At 44.4% G+C, this 23951-nt stretch overlaps 1 protein-coding gene across 1 annotated transcript; it reads left to right on the top strand.

Annotated features, from left to right (window-relative positions):
* The first annotated feature begins 1248 nt into the window (after positions 1-1248).
* Positions 1249-20326, top strand: LOC118840899 (helicase with zinc finger domain 2-like). Its single transcript, XM_036748268.1, has 9 exons — positions 1249-1354; positions 5141-6302; positions 7587-7761; positions 7923-8030; positions 8385-8920; positions 9455-10093; positions 14336-15116; positions 16587-16662; positions 19104-20326. The coding sequence occupies exons 2-9, from the start codon at positions 5221-5223 to the stop codon at positions 19568-19570; spliced, it is 3864 nt and encodes a 1287-aa protein (XP_036604163.1). The 5' UTR covers positions 1249-1354; positions 5141-5220; the 3' UTR covers positions 19571-20326.
* The last annotated feature ends 3625 nt before the right edge of the window (positions 20327-23951 follow it).

The following is a 23951-nucleotide window of genomic DNA, read 5'->3' as shown; positions in this document are numbered from 1 at the left end:
CTTTAGGAAAATTAACCTGGTTGCATAATGGGCCAAGCTTGTGCGGCTGGAGTGGGCAGGGGTGTGCCATCATGCCTTGGAACAAACATCTCTGTGGGTCCTTTTTCTGAAGGGAAGTTCCTGACATTGACTATCTCCCTTGGAAATGGAAGGGTTGGTGGTTATGCTCCCCGGGAGGGGGGGAGGTGCCAAAGGGGGGGGTCAGCTTCCTCACCTACTATGCACATCTGTGCCTGGCTGTCTGTGTAAAATGGTTTAAAGAGGGAGAGAATGGAGATATGGAAATTTGTTTGGAAACTTGCAGCTCTTCTGGTTGAAAGAAAAAAGCTTAGACTAAGGGGAAAGGTGAGGGAATTAAGGTAATATGATCACATGATCATATAAGTCTGGCTGTTAGAGATAAATACAAAAGCCTGGGGAGGAGGAGGAATCTGAGAGTGTCCAAGGCAGACATTACTTGGTGATATGGAGGCAAAGTTAAGCAAAGTACAAGATAATTCAGACGTTTGGTGCTGGCATTGACATAGGGATTTCAGGAGTCAGAAGGAATTCGGAGTCGATCTATAAGAGTCCTGAGTTTGAATGTGTCATCTTTGTGAAGGTGTCCTAGCTTTGTTCTTGAAGGAACCAGAGTCTATGGAGAGGATGCCCCTTGTGTGCCTGTTTGTGTGTGTGTGTGTGTGTGTGTGTGTGTGTGTGTGTGTGTGTGTGTGTGAATAAACACACACAGATAACCTTCTGTGTGCAAAGCACTCTTCTATACAGTGTTCCTGTGTAAGTGGTGAGAGAGAGCTTACCCAGTATGTGCTTTGGTTTCTAACACTCATAGAGCCTGTGAGAGAGAGTGGATATGTGCGTGAAGGAAGTTAACATGGAGCTTATGAGAGAAGATGGACACTATGTATTTGTGAATGTGTGTGAAAATTAAAAACTCTGCCTAACTTCAAGGTGCTGTGAAGGTATGGGGGCGGGGGGGGGGAGGAGTTGGCGTGTGAGCGCATGGAAGAGGCGGAGCCAGAGGTGAGGAAGGTGAAAACCAGAAACTGCTATTGGAGAGTCAGCAAGGGGAGGGTTAAAGAGAAAGGGCGAGGGAGGAGGAGCCCGGACCAAGAGGGTGTGGAGGGCTGGACTAACCCGACCGAGATTAAGAGGCGGGGGGGGGGGCGGAGCAATTGTAGGTATAGTTATCTAGGCTGTGAGAAAATTTACAGATTGTTAAGTTTGAATAGCGGCGGGAGCAGGATCCAAAGTGAGCGGAGGAGAACGAGGAATCCCTACCTGAGACGGTGCTTAGCTGGTTGGTTAGAGAGAGCTTCTGGGACGGCGAGAATCAGACCTCGGTCTAGGACGGCAGGTAAGGAGGATATATCGGGCTAGCCGTGAGCCGGGGTGGAGAGAAGAGACCAAACATTAGCCTTGTTCCTTTTCTCAGACAGACTTTCCTTCAAGATTCCTGCCCGGCTTACCCTGAGTCCCAAGTGGACAAGCCGAGGGTCCCGGACTGTTGCTCTTTCAAGGGGTGGGGCAGGATTCATGTTCTTACGTGGCTCTGCAGTAGATGGGATGAGACAGAAAGGGGGTGGGAATGGAGATGGGGGCACACCTCCAGTCGATATTGCCAGAGTCCGATCCTCTATTCCTAGGTTGTGTGGTCCAGAGCACTTCCAAGTCTCGTTAAAGTTGTTCTGACTGAAGAACTGTGTTACAAATACTTTGTTTCATTGATCTTTTATCCACTCCTCCAAGAGTCTTTAAAAAAATAAACAATCAAAAAACCCTTCTCCTTTAAGAAAGAAAAAACCCAAAAGATGCAACATTTCCAGGTCCTATAATCCATCCTAGAAAGACCTGAGCCCTACTAGAGAGATGTGGCAACCGTACAGTAACAGTTATCTGAGATGTGAAGTCCTATTTGTCTCTCCATTGAATTCTGCTAGTATGCAGTGGGAAAATCTGAGTGACTTCCCGTAGATGAAAAGGTGGACAAAAAGCTTTGAGTTCGGGGGTGTTAACTGGATGTGTTATCTTTATTTTACTGATTACATTGTCTTTATTTTTTTTTTTTACCTTGTAAACCTCATGACCTTCCATTTGCCAATCAGTAAATCAATCAATAAGCATTGATTAAGCACTTACTAGGTGCCAAGTACTGGAGAAACTAAGACACAAAAACAGTTCCTAATCTTTTAAAAAAAATTATTTATTTACTTTTTTGTTTTCAGCATTTACTTTTATACAATTTTGAGTTCTAAATTTTTCTCCTCCCTTCCCAAGACAGTGTGCAATCTGATATAAGCTATGCATGTACAATCTTATTAAACATTTCCACATTAGTCATGTTGTGAAAGAAGAATCAGGAAGAAAAGAAAAAAACCACAAGAAAGAAAAAAAGAGAAAATGGTATGCTTCAATCTGCATTCAGACTCCATAGTTCTTTCCCTGGATGTGGATAGCATTGTCCATCATAAGTCTTTTGGAACTATCTTAGATCATTGCATTGCTGAGAAGAGCTAAGTCTATCAAAGTTGGTCATCTGAACAAATGTAAACAGTCCTTATTCTCAAGGAGTTCACATTCTAATAAGGGAGAGAGAACCATGCCAACGACTTTTTACAAGATCTATACAGGGCAAATTGGAGGTAATCCCAAAGGCGAAGCATTAGCGTTAAGGGAGATCATGAAAGGCTTCTTGCAGAAGATAAGATTTTAGTCTAGACTTGAAAGAAACTACTAGAAAGAATAAGATTCCAGGTATGGAGCACAGCTAGTGAAAATTAACTGAGTTGGGTGATGGAGTGTCTTGTTCTAGGGACAACAAGGGGGACAGTGTCTGGATCATAGAGTACTTGGGAGTAAGATTGGCAAGGTAGGAAGGGGCCAAGTTGTGAAAGGCTAAAAGCCAAACAGAGTTTTATATTTGATCTTGGAAGGAACAGGGAGTCTCTGTAGTTTATTGAATGGAGTAGGGGGATGACATAGACCAGCACTTGAGGAAGATCAATTTGACAGCTGAGTGAAGGATGGACTAGGGTGGGGAGAGATTTGAGGCAGGAAGAGCAAGCAGTAGGCTATTTGCTTGGCTGTTCAGGCTTGAAGTGCACTTGTCTAGTGCATAGTGGATATACATGAGAGCTATTACAAAGGTAGGATTTACAGATTTTGGCAACAGATTGTATATAATTAAGAGTTTTGGGGAGATTAGGAGAAAGACACTGAGTTCTGGTTTTTGAGTTGAAGATTTCTATGGGACATCCAGTTCTGAGATATCCAATAGGAAGCTGGAGATGTGATATTGGAGGTCTGGAAAAAGGTTAGGGCTGGAATATGCCGGAAGAGAAGGGAAGGGATGGGCTCAAGGGTGTATGGTTTGCCATAGCAAAGAAATGGGGTACCTCTTCATGAGAGGTAAGGGTGAAGGACAAGATAATGGGAGATTTCTGAGTTATGTCAGATAAGGAGGGGCAGGACCTCTTCTAAATGAGTTCAGATGTTTTAGTGAAGTATGCTGCAACATCCTCAACCAGGTGGGGGGAGGGAGAGAGGAGGAGCAGGGGATGGACTCAGCTCTGGTGGCAGTATTAATAACAGTATTAATAGCCATTGTCACTATGCTAACCTAATGTAATGCACATATAGTCCTGTGTGTCTGGCTAATAGAGAAGGGAGAAAGTGTCTAGTTTGCCTAATATATGATTTATTTCTCTGAGACTTTGGTTCTAGATACTCTAGTTACTCCAAAGTTAAAGTAATATGATTCTCCATTATAGGAGAATCTGAAAGAAAAACTGAAGCATAACAAGTGAGTCAAGGGCTTATTTTTATTGCATGGGAAAAGCAGAATGCAAGATTACAATAACTCATTCGCTAGCCTATTCCCTGGGAATTTCCAAAGCTGTCCTACTTGCTTTACCCCCTCTCCACCAATACAGCCATTCTCTGCCTGTCTCAGCCATTGACATGAGGAAGAGGGAAGAGAGGGAGGACTGACTGCACTGGGGCCCTGTGTCATGGGGCCAGGTGGATTCTGTCCTTGGCTTCAGGACTCCTGAAGGGAACCTTTTTGCTCCCTTACCATGCCCCTCCACCCCTCTAATAGAAATCTTGTGTGGGAGCTTTAGTGTATTGGTTCTGGAGTTCAGTGGACTCAGGAAGCTTTGAAAAGAGACCCCAGTTTCCTAGTTTGTAGAATGAATTGATAAGTCTCTTAAGCTTTGGAGGATCAGAATGAAGGAGATGTCATTGAAAATTAGTCCCCAGGGAAATCTTTGCATAAGGTTGCTGTGTCCCTATAAAACCTTAATGGAGATTTTAGGTCATAGTGATGGTGATGGTGAAGGTTTTAACAATGATAGTAGTGGTGATAATTTCTCCTCACTAGGGGCCAACTTGGCACTCTGCATGTTGGAGCAATTCTTCTTTTAGTAAACTCTAGGAATTGGGGATGGAGATGGAAGAAGGGACTTGTGGGAGGGAAACTTTGGCCTTCTCCCTATCTGTGAGCAGAGCTCTTTGTCTACCAGTCTGCCTGCCTTCTTGCTTCTCTAGGGTAGAGTGGTTACCATAGGCCCCTCCCCTCCCCCCTTCAAAAACAGATTGTCCCATGAGCTCCTTGAGGAATCCTGGGTGACATTTCAAGTGTTGGGGGTTAGGAGGAACATTCATAGGAAAGGCTGCCAGGGGTTTGTCCTTTGGTTTTTATAGATGGTTAAAAGAGAAAATTTATTTTCTTCAAATTGGAAAAGTACCCAAACCTAAAGCTTCCCTTCTTTTCACCAAACCATGTCCCTCTATCTTTCCAAATTCTGCTCCAAAATTAACTTCTTCATAAGTTTGTCTACCTCTGATCACCTTATGGTCACACCTGGTGCCTTATGTCCTATACCCAGGTTGTAATTAGTTAGGTATTGATTTCATGTTTTCCACTATAAGTTGTAGAGCCTTGTGTGTCTTTAGTTTTTATTCCCTTCCATACCAGGGACTACCCCAAGACAGGGCCATGCTTCCACTTTCCTTCTCCTGATGGACCCAACTCAGGCTTAGAAGGAACAGGAGACAGCCCCTACCTTGAAGGAGTCACCTCCCCTGCCCCGAATCCCCTTCCAATGCCTTTTCAGACTTCTTACTCTTCCCATTCCCTTAGGGTTTTGAATTTGGGATAGAAGCTGAACCTGAAGACCAGTCACCTCAAGGACCTTGCTCTGCCTGCTGCCGACTGACCCAATGTTTCCAGTGCCTGGAAGAGTTTTAGCTAGAAGCTCTGGCTATTTCATTGCCAACTCCACCATCCTGGGGCGAGAGACGCTGTCCAGGCAAAAGGTGCTTCTGGATGAGCTCCAGAGCCAGCTGGAGCTTCTCGTGGGCTGTTCAGTCTGTGCCAAGCCACTGGATGACAGCACATATATATGGCAAATCATAGATCACCATTGCCCTGGTGAGATCCTCCTTGCGAGAGCCAAGGGAACTTCTCCACATCAAGGGTGGAAGAAGGTTCAACGTAGGCCCATCTTCCCCAAGCCCAGATACTATGAAAAGTGCCGCTATTACAGATGCGGGGCAGGCTGCAGAAGACATGACCCATGCACATTTGCCAGCAGCCCAGAGGAAGCAGTGGTTTGGACTTTTGAAAGGCAGAACTACATCCCCAGGTTGTGGCTAAAAGCTGAAGTACAGAACAACTGGTACCACCAGACCCCCAGAAGCCAAAGAACAGTTGAGAAAATTTGGGCAGAATTTGGAGCCTACTTTCAGGAAATCTGTAAGGCCTGCTTTGAGAACTGCCCTCCACAGGTGACTCACTTGGGTCCAAACCTAGTGTGCCCAGAGCATCAGTCTTCTGGCTCCATTCTGGTACATGCAGCAAGTGAGGACCAGCTAGTGGTGATCAGGCCCAAACCCCTGAGGAGAGATCTCTTACTAGAATATTGTATGGTTGTGTCCCGAGGGAAGCCATGTCAGCATGGAGCCACCAACTGCATTTATGCTCATAGCCATGTAGAAATGGCAGTGTGGGAAGCTGAGGCAAGTGACTGCCTGTTTCGCCCTGACTTGATCCAAGCCACTTCGGAGTCTGGAGGAAGGGCCAGGGTCAGTAGGAAGGATGGTGGTGGCTATGGGAGTCCAGCCTCTTCAGCCCAGACCCGACTGTACTGCCGGGCCTGCTGTGTGCCCTTCAGCTCTCACGAGTGTCTCAGGAATCACTGCTCTTCTCTAGAGCACAAACTGAGGGTGTCCTATGAACAGGGGGCCCTATGGAAACATCGGCCCCCCACCATTGGAGTCAGCGAATTCAAACTGTGCCACAGGTAAGGCCCCAGACATGGGAAAAGCAGTGCTTGGTTTAACAAACACTTGCTGAGCATGGATTGTGTGGCTTACCCTAGACCAGGCACTGTGTAGGGAAGGAAGAGGAGTTAGAAGCTACACTCAAGGAGCTTTCTTCCCACTTTGCCTCTTCTCCTTCATGTATCAGCAAATATTAAGCTTCTGCATGCAGGACTGACAAGGCTTGGATCCATAATAGCAAGGCACATCCCCTCAGTGCATGCTTACTTACACTCAGTCAATCTACAAGTCACACTTCCGAGGGTGTCAGGTACTGATCAGTGCTGGGGATACAAAGAAAGACAAAATCACAGTCCTGTGCTTTCAAGGACCTCACATTCTACTTTTTTAAATGTGGAAACAACAGGTAAACAACTATATAAGAACAAAATGTAAATACATACAAAGGTAAATACATAGTGTAAATGGAAGCTAATCTCAGAAAGGAGTCACTGTAGGGAGGAGGCTGGCAGGAGTGGGATAATATGATGAGGGGGGAGAGGAGATCAGGAAATGCCTCTTGTATGCTAAAGATGGGACTTGAGTTTTCACAGTGTATCTCATTTGGTCATCAGAACAACTCTAGGAAGTAAGCAGGACAGGTGTTTTCCCCAGTTTTCAGATAAGGAAGTAGACAGGAAAGTGAACTGTCTCAGGTGAAAGTGATCTTCATGTCAGGTACAGTTATGGAATTCTGGTACCTAAGTTCAGAGTTCTTTCTACTATATCACACGTGGAACCAGACCACCCTTTAGTGCTGGCCCCCAACCCCAACCTCCCAAGGCTCAGCTATCTGGGGAAAGACTGTATACCTTGACCACTCCTTGCCCTCCTTCTTCATCAAGCCCTAGCTTTCATATAAGCAAGTGGATCAGCCCCCAGAGCCCAAGCTCGGGGATCAAGCCTGTGGGAAAGGTCTATACTAATCACTCCTTTTATATATTCCTGCCCCTCTCCAAACCAAAACACTGAGATGGCCTCATGGGATAATAATAGATTTAGAGTTGTAAGGGATTTCATAGGTCATCTGATTCAGTCCTGTCCTTTTACAGATGAGGCAAAATGATGGGAATTGCTCAAGGTCACATAGATAGTAAGTCTCAGAGTTGGGATTTGAGACCCCAGTTCTTCTGATCCCAAATCCAGTATGCTTTCTATCTGACTTTGAAACTTCCATGGGGCAGCATCAGAGAAAGAGCAGAGCAAGGCGTTTGTTGCCCTCATCCCCCACTTGACTGCTCTCTTTGGGTTCTCCATTCTTTCAGACAAGATAGCTGTCCCTACGGAAATGTATGCACCAAAGCACATTCCCTGGGAGAGATGCAGGAATGGATTCTTCGGGCACTGACTATCCAGATGAGGGAGGACTCAGCCTGGAAGCATGGACTCCTCTTCTTTCAGGACCGGCTTTTCCAGGACAGTGGCAATGAAGCGCTGGTGGTGAGTAGGGCTCAGGGAAGGGACAAGGAGGAGGAACTTCAGAAGAGGGGTGAAGATGGGAAGGATCTGAATTTAATTCCATGGACAGTTGGGGTAGCAGTCAGTTGGGGCAGTATCCCTTCTACTAACAGCCCCATGTCTGTTTGCTCCCTCCTCATCAGAGATCTAGGCATGTACGTGACATAACCATTCACTGTGGCCAACCCCTACAGTGCCAGGAAGAAGACAAGAAATCACAACACAGTTGGAGATTTATCATCCATTCCAAGGTTTGTGACACAGTTTGGGGGAGTGAGTGTGTATGTGAAGTTTTCATCCTAGTCCTAGTATTTCAGGGGCTAATCCAGCTCCATCTTCTTAGTACTGGAGGCAATCACTCAAGATGGGAGGTTGCAGAGTAGCCCATGGAGGTATGACTAGGGGAATTAGAGGTCTAGAAGGCTTGTGCTAGAATGAATCCTGACCTCTGGGGGCAGCTAGCAGAGGAGAAGCTATGAGACCCTGGCCTGGCTTTGGAAGGAAAGAAGGGGACTAGGGGAAAGGAAGGGAGAGGGAAAGAAGGTTAGGGGTAGGTGGGTCACACTGCTGAGGTTACACCGTCTCTCTCCTCACTACCTCTGTAGGGCCGACGACCACTGAGACATGTGGCCCTCCTCAAACAGCATATGGGAGCAGTGTTCTCCTTGGTGGGTCCTGAGCTTCCACCAGGACAGCTTTACGCCCAAGGCTCAAAGTTCCGGGTGTATGGTGCTGCAGTGATGACCTTCCATGTGGAGGTGCACGTAGAGTGTATCACCATTGGCAATTATGATCAGTGGATTGCCTTTGACTTTGGTCACTGGCCTGTCCTGGTACAGAAGCTACATGTTCAGGTGGGCCAGAAGGAGGCACCTGAAATCCTGCCCACCTGTATCCAGAACCAGGGGTGTCTTCTGGAGATGACCCACTGGCACAGTAGGAATCGTTGTGTGGTGCCCAGTGTGGCCAGGACTGCTGAGCAGGTGAAGCTGTTAGCCAAGTACACTGTGAGCTCCCAGGAACTGGACTACTACAAGTCAATAGCTTCAGCCAAGATCCCTATAACTCTGGCCAACTATCGGGACAGGATGCACCAATTCTTATACGTGGAAGAGGAGGCTCAGCAACAGCTGGTGGCCAGGTAAAAATGGGATAGAGGCATTGGGTGGGGTAGGGAAGCGAGGTAGTGGTCGAGGACATGAAGCAGGGAACCCAAGAAGGGGGCAATGACAGATGTGTTAGCCAGGAGACCTGGCTCTACCCCTTAGGCAAACCATGTCTGGGCCTCATTTTGCTCATCTGTCAAGTGGAAATCGTAATACCCAACCCATGAAGCTAAGAGATCTGTGAGATTTGAATGAATTAGTAATATATGCATTGAAAGAAAATACATTGGAAACCCCTAGTCTAAATGTCAGGCATTAGGGTTTTGTGTCAGGATCTGGTGGTGATCTAAGGGTGAGGTTGCTGAGTTCCCTATTGTGATCAATAGCTATCTTGAATCAGCTGTTCTACTGTCTCTCTATAATGCCCTCAGCTATCTAGGGTAATCAGAATCACAGGAGATAAGGAGATGATACCAGAACAGAAATGGAGTGATGTTTGAGGGAGTTAGATGGGTTAGAGGAGAGCCAGAGAGGCTCAGCCCACCAGCTCATTGTCCCCTTTTCCACAGATTGAACGTTCAAGTACAAGGCACATTGTCCTCCAAGGTACAGGCCTCAGCAATGGGCATGAAGTTTGAAGCACAAGGAAAATCACACGTCAAGGGACGAATTCCTTGCTCGCTGACACCAGACACAGACCTGGGTTCCTTGCTAAGCAGGGCTGTTAGCACTGCTTATGTGGTGCCCATCCCTGCCCCTGACAACCGTGTGTATGAAGTTCAGGTGAAGGTCAAGACCACTTCAGAACTAAATGTGTGGCTCCTGCTGCCAGCCTACTGCTGCTCGGCCTTGGGGCTTGAGGATGGAGATTCTCAGCTTATGGAAATCCAGTTCCAAATTGACAAGATGGTATTTGGGAAGTGGCATCAAGCCATCGACACACTTCACGATGAGAGAGTGGTAGTACCTAACATACCTGCCTGTGCTCTGCCTTCTCTGACACCGCCTACCCAGGAAATCTTTTGTAATGCTAAACAGAAGCAAGCCATCTCCTATATCACAGGCACAGCCAGTGGGAAGAGACAAGTGCCTCCACTGCTCATTTATGGCCCATTTGGGACAGGCAAGACACACACACTAGCCTGGGCTGCACTGGAGGTGATCAAACAGCCAAACACCAAAGTGTTGATCTGTACTTACACCGACAGGTAAGCTGGACTGGGACTGGGGCAGGGGCTGCCTTCTTTGGGTCAAGATTATAGCTCGCTTCAAGTCCCATTTATTAGGTGTCCACTAGGTAGTGGGCCTGCCCACAGGTGTAGTATAGTCTAGCGCAGTCTAAAATCAAGTGCACTGTAATGTAGTGCATGATACACTAGAGATATAAATATTAAAATGGACATAACTTTCTTACAGGTAACATATACACAGATTCAGAATCACCAAATTTTCGAGGTGGAAGGGCCATCTAGTCTAGCCCATAAATGAAAAGGAATCTCCACTATGACATTCCTGCTTATACCCTCTGAAGACCTCCAAAGAAGGGGTACCCACCACCTCTCCTAGGCAAGACAACTCTAATTGTTGAGAAGTTTTTTCAATTCCCTTCAATCCAATAAACATGCACTCAGAACTTACTACTGTTCTAAGCTCTCAAATAGCTTCCAATCTGAGGGGGAAAACAACGTAGAAAAAGAAGCTGTAAAGTGGGGTGGGGAGAGACACCAGTGGGTCCCTTGTTGTATGGAGTTGAAACCAGGCAGAGCTGTTGATGAAAGTGGAGGGAATTGAAAGTCCAGATCTTGAACTCCATAAAGTTTTGGGTGGAGTTTAGTGCTCTGCCCTCCAGAGGTGCGAAGAGGCTGAAGGAGGTGGGAACATGTTGAGTATCCATGGCTGAGTTAGATATATAGTGATGATATTTGAAGTGATCAGCTTTTAAAAAAATCCTCTTTGTAACTCCCTTCCCAGTCCTCCCTCCCCCACTGGAGTTTCTGGCCTTTGGGGCCAAGCAATCCCTCCTCCTTAGGGCAGCTTTTCAAATATTCAAAGACAACTATGATGCAGTCCACCAGTGTTCACTTCTGCAGGTTATACAAATAAAGCTGATAACAAGGTAGAATGTTATTGGGGCAAAGGAGGGCCAGGCAAAATGAGGAAAGAGATGACTTTCACTTGGATATGGGTGTAAACAGGGGGTAGAATGTTCCTGGTGGAGGCAGAATCTGAGGTAGACCTTGAAGAGGAGGAATATTACCAGTTAAGAGACTGATTTGATGATGGTAGAGAGCTCTTCAGGAGTGTGTTGGAGTCAGCTCAAATTGTCAAAAATTTCAGTGTAAGCATTCACACACACACACACACACACACACACATACACACCCTCAGAAATATTCAAACTCTACATATCAGGGCTTGATTTTTTGTTTTGTTTGCCTAGACTTAAGAAAGATTTAAATGTTAACGATGCATATTTAACTTTAAAAGTGTGTCTTGTGTAATCCCTGATTCCTCCTCCCTGAGATTGTGTACCAGCCCAACCCTGAATGTAGGTAAATAAGTTTCTGGTCTCTGAAGGTGTCTGAGCAGAGTGGATGACCACTTATAGGTCCCTAAGAGGGGAAGTTTGTCTTGGTGCCTTCTCTCTTCTTTAATCCTCTCCATTCATCAGAGCCAGCTGTTAAATGTTTGCCAACATACCAGTGGCTCTATTTTAATATGGAAGAGAGTATGAACAGAGGCACAGAGATGGGGGAGAATGTGGTGAAAACAGGGAACCAAGTAGTCTTAATTTTGATAGAATTTGGAATACATGAAGGCGAATGGGCTCATTTGGTAGGGTCAGGACAGATTATGAAGGGCCTTGAATACCAAAATCAAGAATTGAAACCTGATTTGGTATGGAATAGGCAGCCACTGTAGATTTTTAAGGAGAGGAGTAATGTAATTATAGTAGTGCATTGGGAAGATTACCCAGCATGTGATATGGAGGAAGGATGGGAAAGGAGCCAGGATCTATCATCTGTAAAGTCATATCAGCAGAAAGTCTAGTTTGGAAGCTATTACAATAATCTGGATGAAAAGAGAAAAGGGCTAAATGAGGGGAAAGTGGTAGTGGAGAAAAGTTGGATTAGAAACATGGGGAAGCAGAAACTATAGGACTTGGCAATTGGTTGCATGTGTGTAGTGTAGGACAAGGAAGGGTCAAAGATGACTCCAAGCCGGGAAGGTATGATGTTGGTGCTGCCATTGCCAGACATAATTTAGGAAGAAGAGGCAGAAGGGGAAAATGTTGAGTTCATCGTGAGAAATGTTCAGTTTGAGATGCAGTGGGAAGTGCAGGTAGACACTGGCTCTAGGAACTGGTTGGTGAGAAAAAAGCCTTGGTAATCAAGTTTGACATAAAGATTAGGGTTACATCATGCTTCAATTGAAACTGAGCTTGGGGTTATGGTCAGTGTGAACAAAGGCAAGGGGATACATTTTTGTAGGAAATTAATCCCAAATGTTCTTTAGGATGTTGGGTTTTGAACTTAGTTCTGTTCTAGGAAGGGGACCTGGGGCTGAGATTGAAGTGTAGATGTTGCTGGTGTCATCGGGTTCATGATCATTAATACTAGTTTGCACAGAACAGAGTAATTTTCTTTCAGTCTACTGAGAAGGTCTTTTTTTCTGATTTTTGTTTCCAATTGCTTATTACTTCCCGTTTCCTCTGAGCTGGCTTGCTATGTTTTCTCAAAATACCAACTAATCTAGTCACTGGGGTTTCCTAATCTTCATGGCCTTGGAACAGTATGCCAGCTTCTATGTCCTTCTGTGCTGATTGGTTAATTTTCTGACAAGAGCAGGGACTTCCTATAAATAGATTACTTTTTTACTGCCCTTGTCCAGTTTGGACTATGTTTTCTGCCAAAGTCCATTTGATGTGCTTTAAAAGGCTCTGAATTTAGGATGATATAAGCTAAGAATCATCCACTATAGGACATATATCACTATTGGTTTCAAGTCTTCATCCCTATGTTGGATGATAGAGAGGGGAGAAGACAGAAATAAATTAGAGGCCTATGCTATACCTATGCAAAATTGGACCTGGGCTGGATGAAGGTTGGACCAGGATTAGACCTTGCTCATTTTGACTGAGTTTAGACCAGTATTAGACCAGGGTTAGACCAAGGTTGGTTGGACTGAGGTGGGACCAGGATTAGATCATGGTTAGACCATCACTTGGACTAAGATTAGACCAAAGATGGACTGGGGTTGGACCAGGATTGGATCATCATTAGGCCACAGCTGGAACAGATGAGACTGTGTATGGCACTTGATCAAACCAGGATTAGACCAAAGATTCAACTAGCTCTGGACCAGCATTGGACCAACATGCTAGCAGGATTATACCAGCATTAAATTAAGATTAGGTAAGAGTTGAACCTGGGTTGAGGAACAAAGACAAGCTGAACCCTTTGTAAAATTCTGTGTTCTTTGCTTTTGTTAGTTCTTTTATCTAGGCAAAAAAATTGCTTTTTTAAAGGCCTTGATTTCCCCCAAATTAGAAGAAAAAGGAGAGTTTTTCCTACTGGCAAGGTCAAGAAAGCAAGAAAAATTTTAATATCCTGCCCTCTGGGGCCTAGGAAATGTTGATGGTAGCCATTTCCCCAATCCCACCCCAGCAGACGTGGATTTGGAGGGGGAAAATAAAAAGAAGACTCAGAAAGAGGAGCTCTTTGGGGCCCAGCTGTTTCAGCCATTCCATTTAATCTTAGGGCACCTCCTGTTAGCCCAGTTTTCCCAGGTGGTTCTGTAGAGTCAGTTGTTAATTTTCTGCATCAGTGAATTGAGCCAGTGACATAGATAATTCAAGCTGTGGCTAATGCACAGACTTATTTGAAACACATTGTCAAACTGGTAGGAAGGAGCTTCGCCTTCCTCACTGGGTTTCCCCCTCAGGTCTGAGTCTGCCATCTCCACGTTCACCTAGATAGTAGGTTTGGGACACCCTGGGACTAACCTTTTATGATGGATAACCAACAAATCGACTAACCAGAAGAAATAAAATTTCTAAGCAATTTTGAGAGTGGGATTCCTTAGGATTCTCTCTGTCTCTGTATGTGTCTCTGTCTCCTGTCCCACCCCTTCTGTCCATCTCTCCTTTCCCTGAACAAAGTGCTTAGCGCATAAATGCTCCTTGACAGATACTCAAATTTCCCTCAAGCACTTTGGACCTCTCCTTTGCCTCTCTGATGCTCTATTTTACATGGTACAGTTTGGACCTCCTGGCAAAATGTAACCTCCTTAAGGGACAGAGACTTTGTCTTTTTTTTTTTTTTATCCCCAGTGTTAATTAGCACAATGCCTTGAACATAGGAGGCAGGAAATACCTACTGAATCGAATTGAAGTAATTGAAGGAATCCTGTAGCCTCACTCCTGAACCTCTTTTGTCTCTCCTCTGCAGTGCTGCTGATGTCTACATCCGGGAGTATTTTCATGTCTATGCCACAGCTGGACACCCTGAGGCCATACCCCTGAGGGTCAAGCACATTGAGAGCTTCTTCCATGAGACAGACCCGACCACATTGCAGTACTGCTGCCTCTCAGAAGACGGGTGCTCCTTCCGCTTCCCAACACTGGATGAGCTTGAACAGTACCCCATTATTGTCATTACCACTACCTCATCCCACAACCTTCATGTGCCACCTGGCTTTTTTTCCCACATTCTCATTGATGAGGCTGCTCAGATGTTAGAGTGTGAAGCCATAATGCCACTGGCTTATGCTACCCGAGACACACGCATTGCCCTGGCTGGGGACCACGTGCAAATCACCCCCAAACTCTTCAGCGTGGGGGACAAGAAGTCTGCTGACCATTCACTATTCAATCGGCTGTTCCAGTACTACCAACAAGAGACTCACCAATTGGCTTCCCAGTGCAGGATCATCTTCCATGAAAACTACCGAACCACCAAAGCCATCATTTCCTTTGTGTTTCAGAATTTCTATGAGACCAGCAAAATCCCTATTGAGGAAAGTGGAATCCCCGAACATCCCTGGCAGTACCCGCTTATGTTTTCCTACGTGTCTGGTACTCCTGAGAAAGATATCTCAATGGCATCATGGTTAAATAAGGCTGAAATAGTGGAAGTCATAAAGAGGGTACAGGAATTCTATCAGGGCTGGGTCTACCAATGGGGCAGCCCTGATCAGAAGCAAATTTGTGTTGTGTCCCATGGCTCTCAGGTAATTGGCCCCTCCCTTCCTCTCTGTCTTTTCTCTCCCACAGGGATAATAGATAGAATATTGTTTTGCAAACAGGCATGCAGGACCTTGTCTATACATTTTTTCCTTTAAAAATTTTATTGATATAATTTGTTGCTACATTGCCTAATTTCTTCTAGTACCCCTCTCCATTCACGGGAGCCATATAACAACGACTATTTTTAAAGGGGAAAAAAAGGATAAAGAAGGAAAAGACTAACAAAACTGATAAGCAACAGATTTGGAGGGTTTTGTCTATAAACTCACCTCTAAACCACAGCTGTTAAAAATGTCCCATGTGGGTTCTGGAAGCCCCATAGTCCTTCACAGCATCCTTGGGCAGTATGCATTCATAGGGATAAGGGCAGAGGTGGGGGAAGGGAAGAAAGTAATCACCTTTGGATCCTTTCCGCGATCGAAACTTTTCTCCTCTGAAGAAAAGAAGAGAGCTCTGAGGTTCATCATGATTCATCTTGATCAAGTATATGTTTCCAGATAAATATGCTAAAAAACATGCATGTTCTAATGAAGGCAATGTAACTTGGGTTCAAGGCCTGCCCCACCCATACTGACTGTGTGACATTGGGAAAGTAACTTAACCTCTCAGAGCTCTCTAGACAACTCTCCAAGAGGAGATGCCAGTCTGCACTGGTGAGGGGCTTCCTCAGCTGGGAGTTGCCAATACTGATGGAATCTCAGGCCTAGTCCTCATCCCTCTCTTTATCTTTTATAGATAAATACAGACACACAGGGAGCAGGGGGAAAATTGCCTTTAGCAAACACTCCGATAGCTTAGGCTCTTTATGATCACAATAGTGGGGCGAGGCAGGGTTGGAGGGAGACCCCATGGCCCAGCAAAGTTAATGGCAGAATTGGAAGAAGGGGGAGCTGAGGGGCAGGACACATGATTTATCAGTCTCCTCCCTCCTAGTCCAAGGCCACCTCTACTGCATGAACCTGGCGTCCTGAATCCCAGTCCAGTGCTCTTTCTACCACAGTGATGAGCAGCCACGTGGCCGTAATGAGGCTGGAGAATTCTGCTCTTCCTCAGCTCCTCTTACACTCGGCTGTCAGTGGGGTTCTGCCTTGGAGACTTGACTCTGACTAGCTTGGACTCTGACTGAATTTCCCTCCCTCCCTAGTCCTCTTGCTAATTACCACCATGAAGGTTTCATCAAGGAGGGATGATTTATAAGCTATGAAAGACCTGAGGAAGGCATCTTAACCTTTTTATGGTGTTGAGTGGTACTGGGAAGGGAGGCAGAGCATATAGTGAGGGGTTCTTCCCCTAGGAGAAGGCTCCAGACAATGGCATAGGGTTCTGATGGGGTTGTCTTGGAGGCTGAAGTCTGGCACTGGGTTTGGTCAGGCAGGATGGGAGTCTTGAGGAAGGAGCTTATTCTGGGCTGAGGTCACTGCTTAACCCCTGTTCCCTTTTGGTCTATTCTCCAGGTAAAAAGACTGAAAGAGGAATTAAGGAAGAAGCAACTGGAAGAAGTGGTAGTGGAAAATTTTGAAAACATGCCAGGTTAGTATTTTGTATCAGAGACATAAAATTGGAAGGTAACATGTCTAAGTCCAATGGAAGGGAGAGGGTGGGGGACTCCATGTGAGATGTTTATTTACCTGTCCATTTAGACCTTCATTCAGTGGCTGGTCATTGTTCCTATAACCAGGCCCCTGAGCAATGGATGACAGGGGCCCTGGTTTCTAAGGTCTGGAGTCTTAAATCAGGAGATACATTAAGGACATGAGAAGGGAGGGGAATGAGCATTTACATATGTGCCAGGCACATAGGGGTTTTTACAAATGTTATCTCATTTGATAATGAAGGATCCCTCAAGGGTCATTGTATATGTATATGTGGGATGATAAAGAAGTCTTCCGTATCCCTTCTCATGCCCTCTAAGACTATGGTCAGGCATTAGTTGCCACACCTCATATGGGGGAAGAGAGCACACTTGAGGAGGTTCAGAATTGTGTTCTCTTTATAACCTCATCTTGATTAGTCTTGTGTGTGTTCCACTTTAGCCAGAAACTGACTAGCAGTGGAGTTAGGGGTGAACAAAGACTTATTGTCAGGGGTCAGCGGTAGAAAGTAGGGGGTAGGGAAGCTCTCTGTTGGATCACACTACTTGGATATCTCTTGATGCTGGGTGTTAAGCACCTTGATAACCCTCATTCCACAGTAAGAAAGTACATAACTTCTTTAGAACTAGGCCTATTTGGAGGACTTCCAGGGTTCAATCCAATATGGTGGAGTAGAGGAAGCACACTGCTGACTTCTGCCAGCATTCTCCGAACAGCTTTAAAATAACACCTCAAATCAAAATTTGGAATGGCAGAGGCAACAAAAGGTTAGGGTGATGCATTCTTCCAGCCCAAGGCAACTTCAGCAGTTGGAAGAAGAGATCTATGACATGTAAGTGGAGGCTGGCCCAGAGACCATGTGGATACAACATTGGTGGTGGGACTAGGTGATGGCAACAGAAGCAGAAGGAATTTGGGGAGCTCTCAAGTCAGAAATAGTAAGGTAATCTGGAAACTGGTCAGACAAAGATTAAAGGGGACCCCTGTGCCTAGCACTCAACAAAGGACTTGAAATTGTTCGGCAACTCCATTACATATACCCACTTCTAGGTCATAGTTCAAGGGCAGAGAAGAGCACTTTTTGGTCAAGGGAGAGCAGGGACCTTGAGGAACGTATTGCTTTCAGTCACAAGAGATCAGGGAACCCGAGGAACTGTATTTTTTGCTATTCCAACAGAGCAGGGTCCTTGAGAAGTAGTATTGATTGCAACCCCAAGAGATCAAGCGCTCTTCCTGGGTAAGGACCAGAGTGTAGACCAAGAGTGGAGTGACCACACCTCTCCCCAGATCATACCACTCTGGAAGTACCAAAAACTCCCATATTCCCAGAACTAGCTGTAAAAATAGCAGCCTGAAAAAATCCTGAAGCTTGGGAAATGACCTATTTGTGCAAAAATATTTATAGCAGGTTTTTTTTTGTGGTGGCCAATAATTGGAAATCGAGGGGTTGCTCACTGTTTGGGCAAAGTTGCAGTATTTGATTATGATGGAATATTATTGTGCTTTAAGAAACAATGAGCAGAATAGTTTCAGAAAAACCTAGGATGACATATACGAACTGATGCAAAGTGAAATGAGCAGAACCAAGGGACAGTACACAGTTATAGCAATATTTTAAAGGTGATTCAACTGCGAAAGACTTAGCTACTCTGATCAAAATAATGATACAAGACAATTCCAAAGGACACATGATGAAAAATGCTATTTATCTCCAGAGAGAACTGATGAGCTCTGAGTATAAATTGAGCCATACTTTTAAAAACTATTTATTTTTCTTGTTTTTTCATATGTGTATGCTTTCTTTTGCAACATGGCTACTATGAAAATATGTTTTATATTACTTCACATGTATAATCAATATATTTCTTGATTTCTCAAGGTGTGGGGGAGAGGAAGAAAGGAGAGAATTTTGAACTCAAAACTTTAGAAAATGAATATTAAATTTTACACTTAATTGGGAAATATCTAGCAAAATAAAAATGTATTAATTTTTGCCTACCATTTTGGGAAGAGCGGGAGAGGAAGAAGGGAGGGAGAAAAATTTGGAATTCAAAGTCTTATAAAAATAAATGCTAAAAATTTTGACATGTAATTGGAAAGCAAATAAAATGCTATTAAAAATAAAATATATTACTCTTAAAGAAAATAATTAGGCCTATTTGGAGGGGCTCAGATTGGGGCCCAGAGCCAAATGTCTAAGAGCTCTGGCTTTGGCTGTTTCTAGGGAACTATAATGGGAACCCATTCCCAGGGTGGTTTCCCCTGCCTCTTCCATCCCTGCTCTAGTTTCCTTCCTAGGGTTGTCTCGCTCCTCTACCTTTGGGGTCTCCTACGTAACCTGGCTATGCTCTGATTTTTTGGTCTTGGCTCTTAACCTAGGTCGTGAATTCCGAGTAGTCATCCTCAGCACAGTGCACACCCGGGACAGCTTGCTCAGCAACTCAGCCACCCACCTGGAATTCTTCAGTGAGCCTCAACTACTTAATATAGTGATGACCAGGGCCCAATCACAGCTGGTTGTTGTGGGTGATCTTACAGCCCTATGTGCCTTTGGACGTTGCAGAGAGATATGGAAGAACTTTATTCAAAAGACACTAGAGCAAGGCAATGTGCTTCCTACATACCTCAAAATGAAAGATGTGGAGCAAAGTTCCTTGCTGCGTTTGGCCTGGCAAAACAGACTGAACCCTGTGGCTGCAGCCAGAGAGAACTTCTTAGAGGAGGAGGACAACCACAGTGTCTTTACCTCCCGGGTTTCTGATGCTGAATTCAGTGGTGATGACCCTATCCTGCAGGAGTTGCTGGATAAAGCAAAGAATGTGGCAGAGACAGTAGCTGAGAACTAGTGGGATTGGCTGCTGGATCTACTATTCTGTGACCTACCTTGCCTCCATTATAACAGTATTGAAGCTTTCCTGTGCCAGTGTTGCAGAGAAACTTATACATCAAGTCCAAGATAGAACCTATAGGATCTGTGAACTGATTAAGTAGGCTTAAACATGGCTTAAAGGTTTAGATAATGGCAGGAAATTTACCTCTTTGTAAATCTAGGAATAAGACATATTTGTCTTATATACTGTATAGTATGTTAAATACTGTTAGTAGGTTATAACACAGACTTAAATTCAGTGTTCACTAAATGTTGCTCTCATGCTCTTACATGGGCAGCTGTCCAATATAGCTACCACTACAGCCACTTGGAGTTAGATTTAACCTGATCATCTCTGCCACCTGAACCTTCAACAACGGGAAGTATCTATGTGTACAAATCCTGCTCAATGAAAAGAGTTGCATAAGCATAAGCATTAGTTTTCCTTGGCCTTAGAACACTTATTTGGATGCGCCAATAATATCTAAACCATGAATACTCTGGAACCATGTACAAGAGACAGGTTTACAATAAAATGTAAACTGTAAATACAGACAGGCTGGTTTTATTTGGCTTCCATTTTCTGGAAGAGCTGTAATTCAGTTGCTTTTCCTCAAGGAGTACTGTATTTGTTTCCCATCAGTGCTTGCTCACAGATCTTGTGAGGGGAAGGGTTGGTATTTTGTACATTTTTGTATATTGTGTCATGTGTTATTTTTACCAGTATCTGCTGGGTCTTTTGATTTAAAATAAAAAAAAATCATAACCAATGTTTTTTTGGCTGTTGAGGATTTCTAAATTCATCAGGTTTAATTAAAAATACTGTACTTTATATTGCCAGCTATTCTATGTACTGCAGAACCTTTGATATGTATCAGACTTTAAAGAAATTCATTCAGAGGACTCATTCTTTCAACTCATTTCATGCAACAAACATCACTTGAGTTTTTCTGTGTGCCAGGTACTGACTGTGGTAGGGATACACACAAAAAACAAACAAATCTCTGCCCACAAGAAGGTTATATCCTACTGGGAGGCTGGGGGAGAGCAGCCTACGTACATGTAGAGTGAGGAGACGCAAAAACAGTTTATAGCAATGAGGAGAATTAACAACTAGGGGATCCAGGAAAGACCTGTTGTAGGAGTTGGCTCTGGAAAAGAATTTTGAAGCAAGTGAGAGATTCCCAGATGCGGAAATGAGGAGAGAGAACACTCCAGGCACTGGAGACCAGCACCAGACCATCTATACAAAGGCACAGAGGCAGAAGATGGACTGCGGCAAATGGGGAACAACAAATCAACGCAATGATCCAAGACAAGTCCAAAGGAATCGTGATGAAAAATGCTGTCCACCTCCAAAGAGAGAGCTGGTGGCCTCTGAGTGCATACTGAAAAAATATTTTCTTTCACTTTATTTTTCTTGCTTTTCTTTGGTAACAAGGCCAACATGAAAATGTCTTACATGACTTCCTACATAGAAAGGATATGATATTGCTTGCCTTCTCAATGGTGGGGGAGTGACTAGAGGGAGGGAGACAATTTGGCAAAGAAGTAGCCATCCCTAAAAATAATACAACAGTAGGAAACTCACTGCATTACAGTTTGACGTAGAGAGAATAAGGACTGTTACTGAGAAGCAAACTTCTCAGACCAACATTAATGCTTGACACAGGAGATGGGTTATAATCACAATGGTAGCTTTCTGAATCCTTAAAATAGTTGAAAAACTGTAAAGAATATGGAATCACAGCTGGGAGGAATCCACAGTTGAATAAAAACAATAACCCAAAAGCCCTAACGAGGTGAATGGAAACTTACCAGACTAAAAATTCCATGAAGGGAGAGACCTCATCTTACCTATCTATATTTTGTATCTTACCACAGGGAATAACACAGTATTTTATTTATTAAAGGTATTTAAGGTTTGCTAAATCGGTGAATTGGATGAAAAAGGAAATGAATGAAAAATGAAAAAGCATTATTAGTTACTGTGCGTATGAAAGAAAGAAAGAAGGAAAGAAAAAGAGAAAGAGGAAGAAAGAAAAGAAAGAAGATAGTCCCTACTCTCAAGCAGCTCACATTGTAATTGGGGGAGGTAACCCATGGAAACAACTTCATCCCGTGATGGATGCAAAGGCCCAGAAATCTTAAAAGGTTCAGTGGTAGTACAAATGACAAGATCCTGCTAGGGTGCACCAGCAGAGCATATGTTAAGGCTCAAAGGACTTAAGGACAGTGGCAGAGCAGATAGTAAGGCCTGATGATCCTCCATCTCACTGGAAGGCATGTGTGTTGGTAGGCAAAATGGGCTCCTTAGCACTTAGTTCAACAAGTGCCCTTGAATAGTTTGGCTTTTGTTCCATTTGAGTAATTGAGTGTATTTCATTGAGCCTTACTAAGTGCTAAGCCCCAGGCTCAAACCCCTATTAGGTGTAAAACCTATGTGGGTGTGGATTGGCAACTAAGGTGGGGCCCAAGGTGGGGCTAACTCCAGGGAGGGCCTAGTTTACATGTCTGGGACAGCAGAGGCTTTTAGACCACATGGGTTTAAGTCTGCCTCTTTGTGATGATTCTAGGTCACATGGGTGAGTCGCATGTGTGACTCACCCCTGATGCTGAAAAAGATATAAAAACCAAGGGTTGGCTGTCTCTTCTTTGGAGCTCTTCCTTACAGCAGTGGTGGCGCGTCACTCTGGGCCAGCCCTTGTTCTGAGCTCCCAGGCTGAACCTAGATGTTGGTAACTATGAATCTGTATTGGGTCTGTCTGTTGATGCTTATAATTTGTTTGTGTTGCTCTGAAGTTCAGGGTGCTGGCCATCTCCCCTGAACTAAGTGACTGATATTTGTGTGCTGAGTTAAAGTGAGCTTGTCAACCCCTCCACCTTGCTTTCCTTAGTTAAGCAGATCAAAAGAACCTGTGCTGTTGGCAGCTTTCTGGGTGCTGGCTGTGGGTGGATCTTACATCCCCACAAAAGCTGCTAGCCAGATTGTTGAAACAGCATGTTGCTGAAGACTCTAAGCTCATCCAAGTGATGTGAACAACCAAGTCACTCTTCCCAACTGGCTTGCCGAGCTAGGGTTTGCCCAACCCAAGTCAAGAAGAAAGTCATGAAGGAAAGACAAGAGGCAAAGAAAGAAATCCAATCCAATCCAATCAACAAGCTTTCTTAAGTACTTTACTCTGTGTGTGTGTGTGTGTGTGTGTGTGTGTGTGTGTGTGTGTGTGTGTGTCTGTGCTAAGTACTGGGAACACAGACAAAATGAAAAATAATTGTTGCTCTCAAGGAGCTTATGTTCTACTGCAGGAATACAAACATACTCTCTGTTTCAGTCAAATTGACCTACTTGCTGCTCTCCATAGACGACATCCCATCTCCTGCCTCCATGCCCTTGTACGGGCTTCCCCTCCCACCTCCCTTACTTTGTATTGATCTTGTATATATTATATGACCGTGGATTTAGAAGTGAAAGGCATTTCAGAAATTATTTGGTGAATTTACAGGTGAGAGAACTGAGGCCCAAAGACATTAAATGGTTTACCCAAGGGTAGACATGTAGAATGGGCAGCTAGATGGCGTAATGGATAGAGTGCTATGGCTGAGGTCAAGAAGACTCATCTTCATGAGTTCAAATCTGGCCTCAGACACTTACTAGTTGTGTGACCCTGTGCAAGTCACTTAACCCTGATTGCCTCAGTTTCCTCATCTGTAAAATGAACTAGAGAAGAAAATGGCAAACCACTCCAGTGTCTGTGCCAACAAAACCCCAAATAAACCACAGAGTCAGAAATAACTTAAATGACTGAAAAACAAGAAGACAGAAAATAACAAAGCTGGGATTTGAATCAAAAGCCTCTGATTCCCAATCCAACACTGTTTGCATTGTACCACTCAGGGCTGTGAACACCTATTTATTATACCTTGCTTCCCAAACCCTCATAACCTGTAATCTCATTCTGGGCAGAAACTAACTCTTGTATTTGTAAACTTATCTAGTAGGTGCTTAATAAATACATGCTGATGGATCAGTACACACCTGGTCATTGGAGAAAGAAGGAAAAAGCAGTTATAGCAAACACCACCAGGAAAGGCATCCTCAGAGGAGATCGCACAGCAGCTGAGCTTTGAGAGAAACTAGGACCACTAAGAGCTGCAGCTGAGGTGGGAGTGCATTCCAGGCAAGGGGCACAGCCTGGGGAAAGCCCAGGTCAGCTTGCAGGAGATGGAATTCCAAGTTTGGGAAACATCAAGGAAGTCAGTCTGGCTGGAAAGTAAGTATATGTAAAGGCAAGCAATAAGGCAAGAAACCTAGAAAGGTGGCTTAGAGCCAAATTGTGATGAACTCGAAATGCCAGATG

The sequence above is a fragment of the Trichosurus vulpecula genome, chromosome 3 (genome assembly GCF_011100635.1).
Source record: "Trichosurus vulpecula isolate mTriVul1 chromosome 3, mTriVul1.pri, whole genome shotgun sequence".
NCBI classification, from domain to species: domain Eukaryota; kingdom Metazoa; phylum Chordata; class Mammalia; order Diprotodontia; family Phalangeridae; genus Trichosurus; species Trichosurus vulpecula.
The sequence above is the reverse complement of the archived record's forward strand: the minus strand, read 5'-3'. Positions and strand labels throughout refer to the sequence as shown.

Excerpts from the sequence above, each read along its gene's own strand:
- LOC118840899 (XM_036748268.1), top strand. The coding sequence starts at position 5,221 with ATGTTTCCAGTGCCTGGAAGAGTTTTAGCTAGAAGCTCTGGCTATTTC. Across the intron at positions 15,117-16,586 it reads TTGTGTCCCATGGCTCTCAG|GTAAAAAGACTGAAAGAGGA; the intron begins GTAATTGGCCCC and ends TCTATTCTCCAG. Across the intron at positions 16,663-19,103 it reads AAATTTTGAAAACATGCCAG|GTCGTGAATTCCGAGTAGTC; the intron begins GTTAGTATTTTG and ends CTCTTAACCTAG.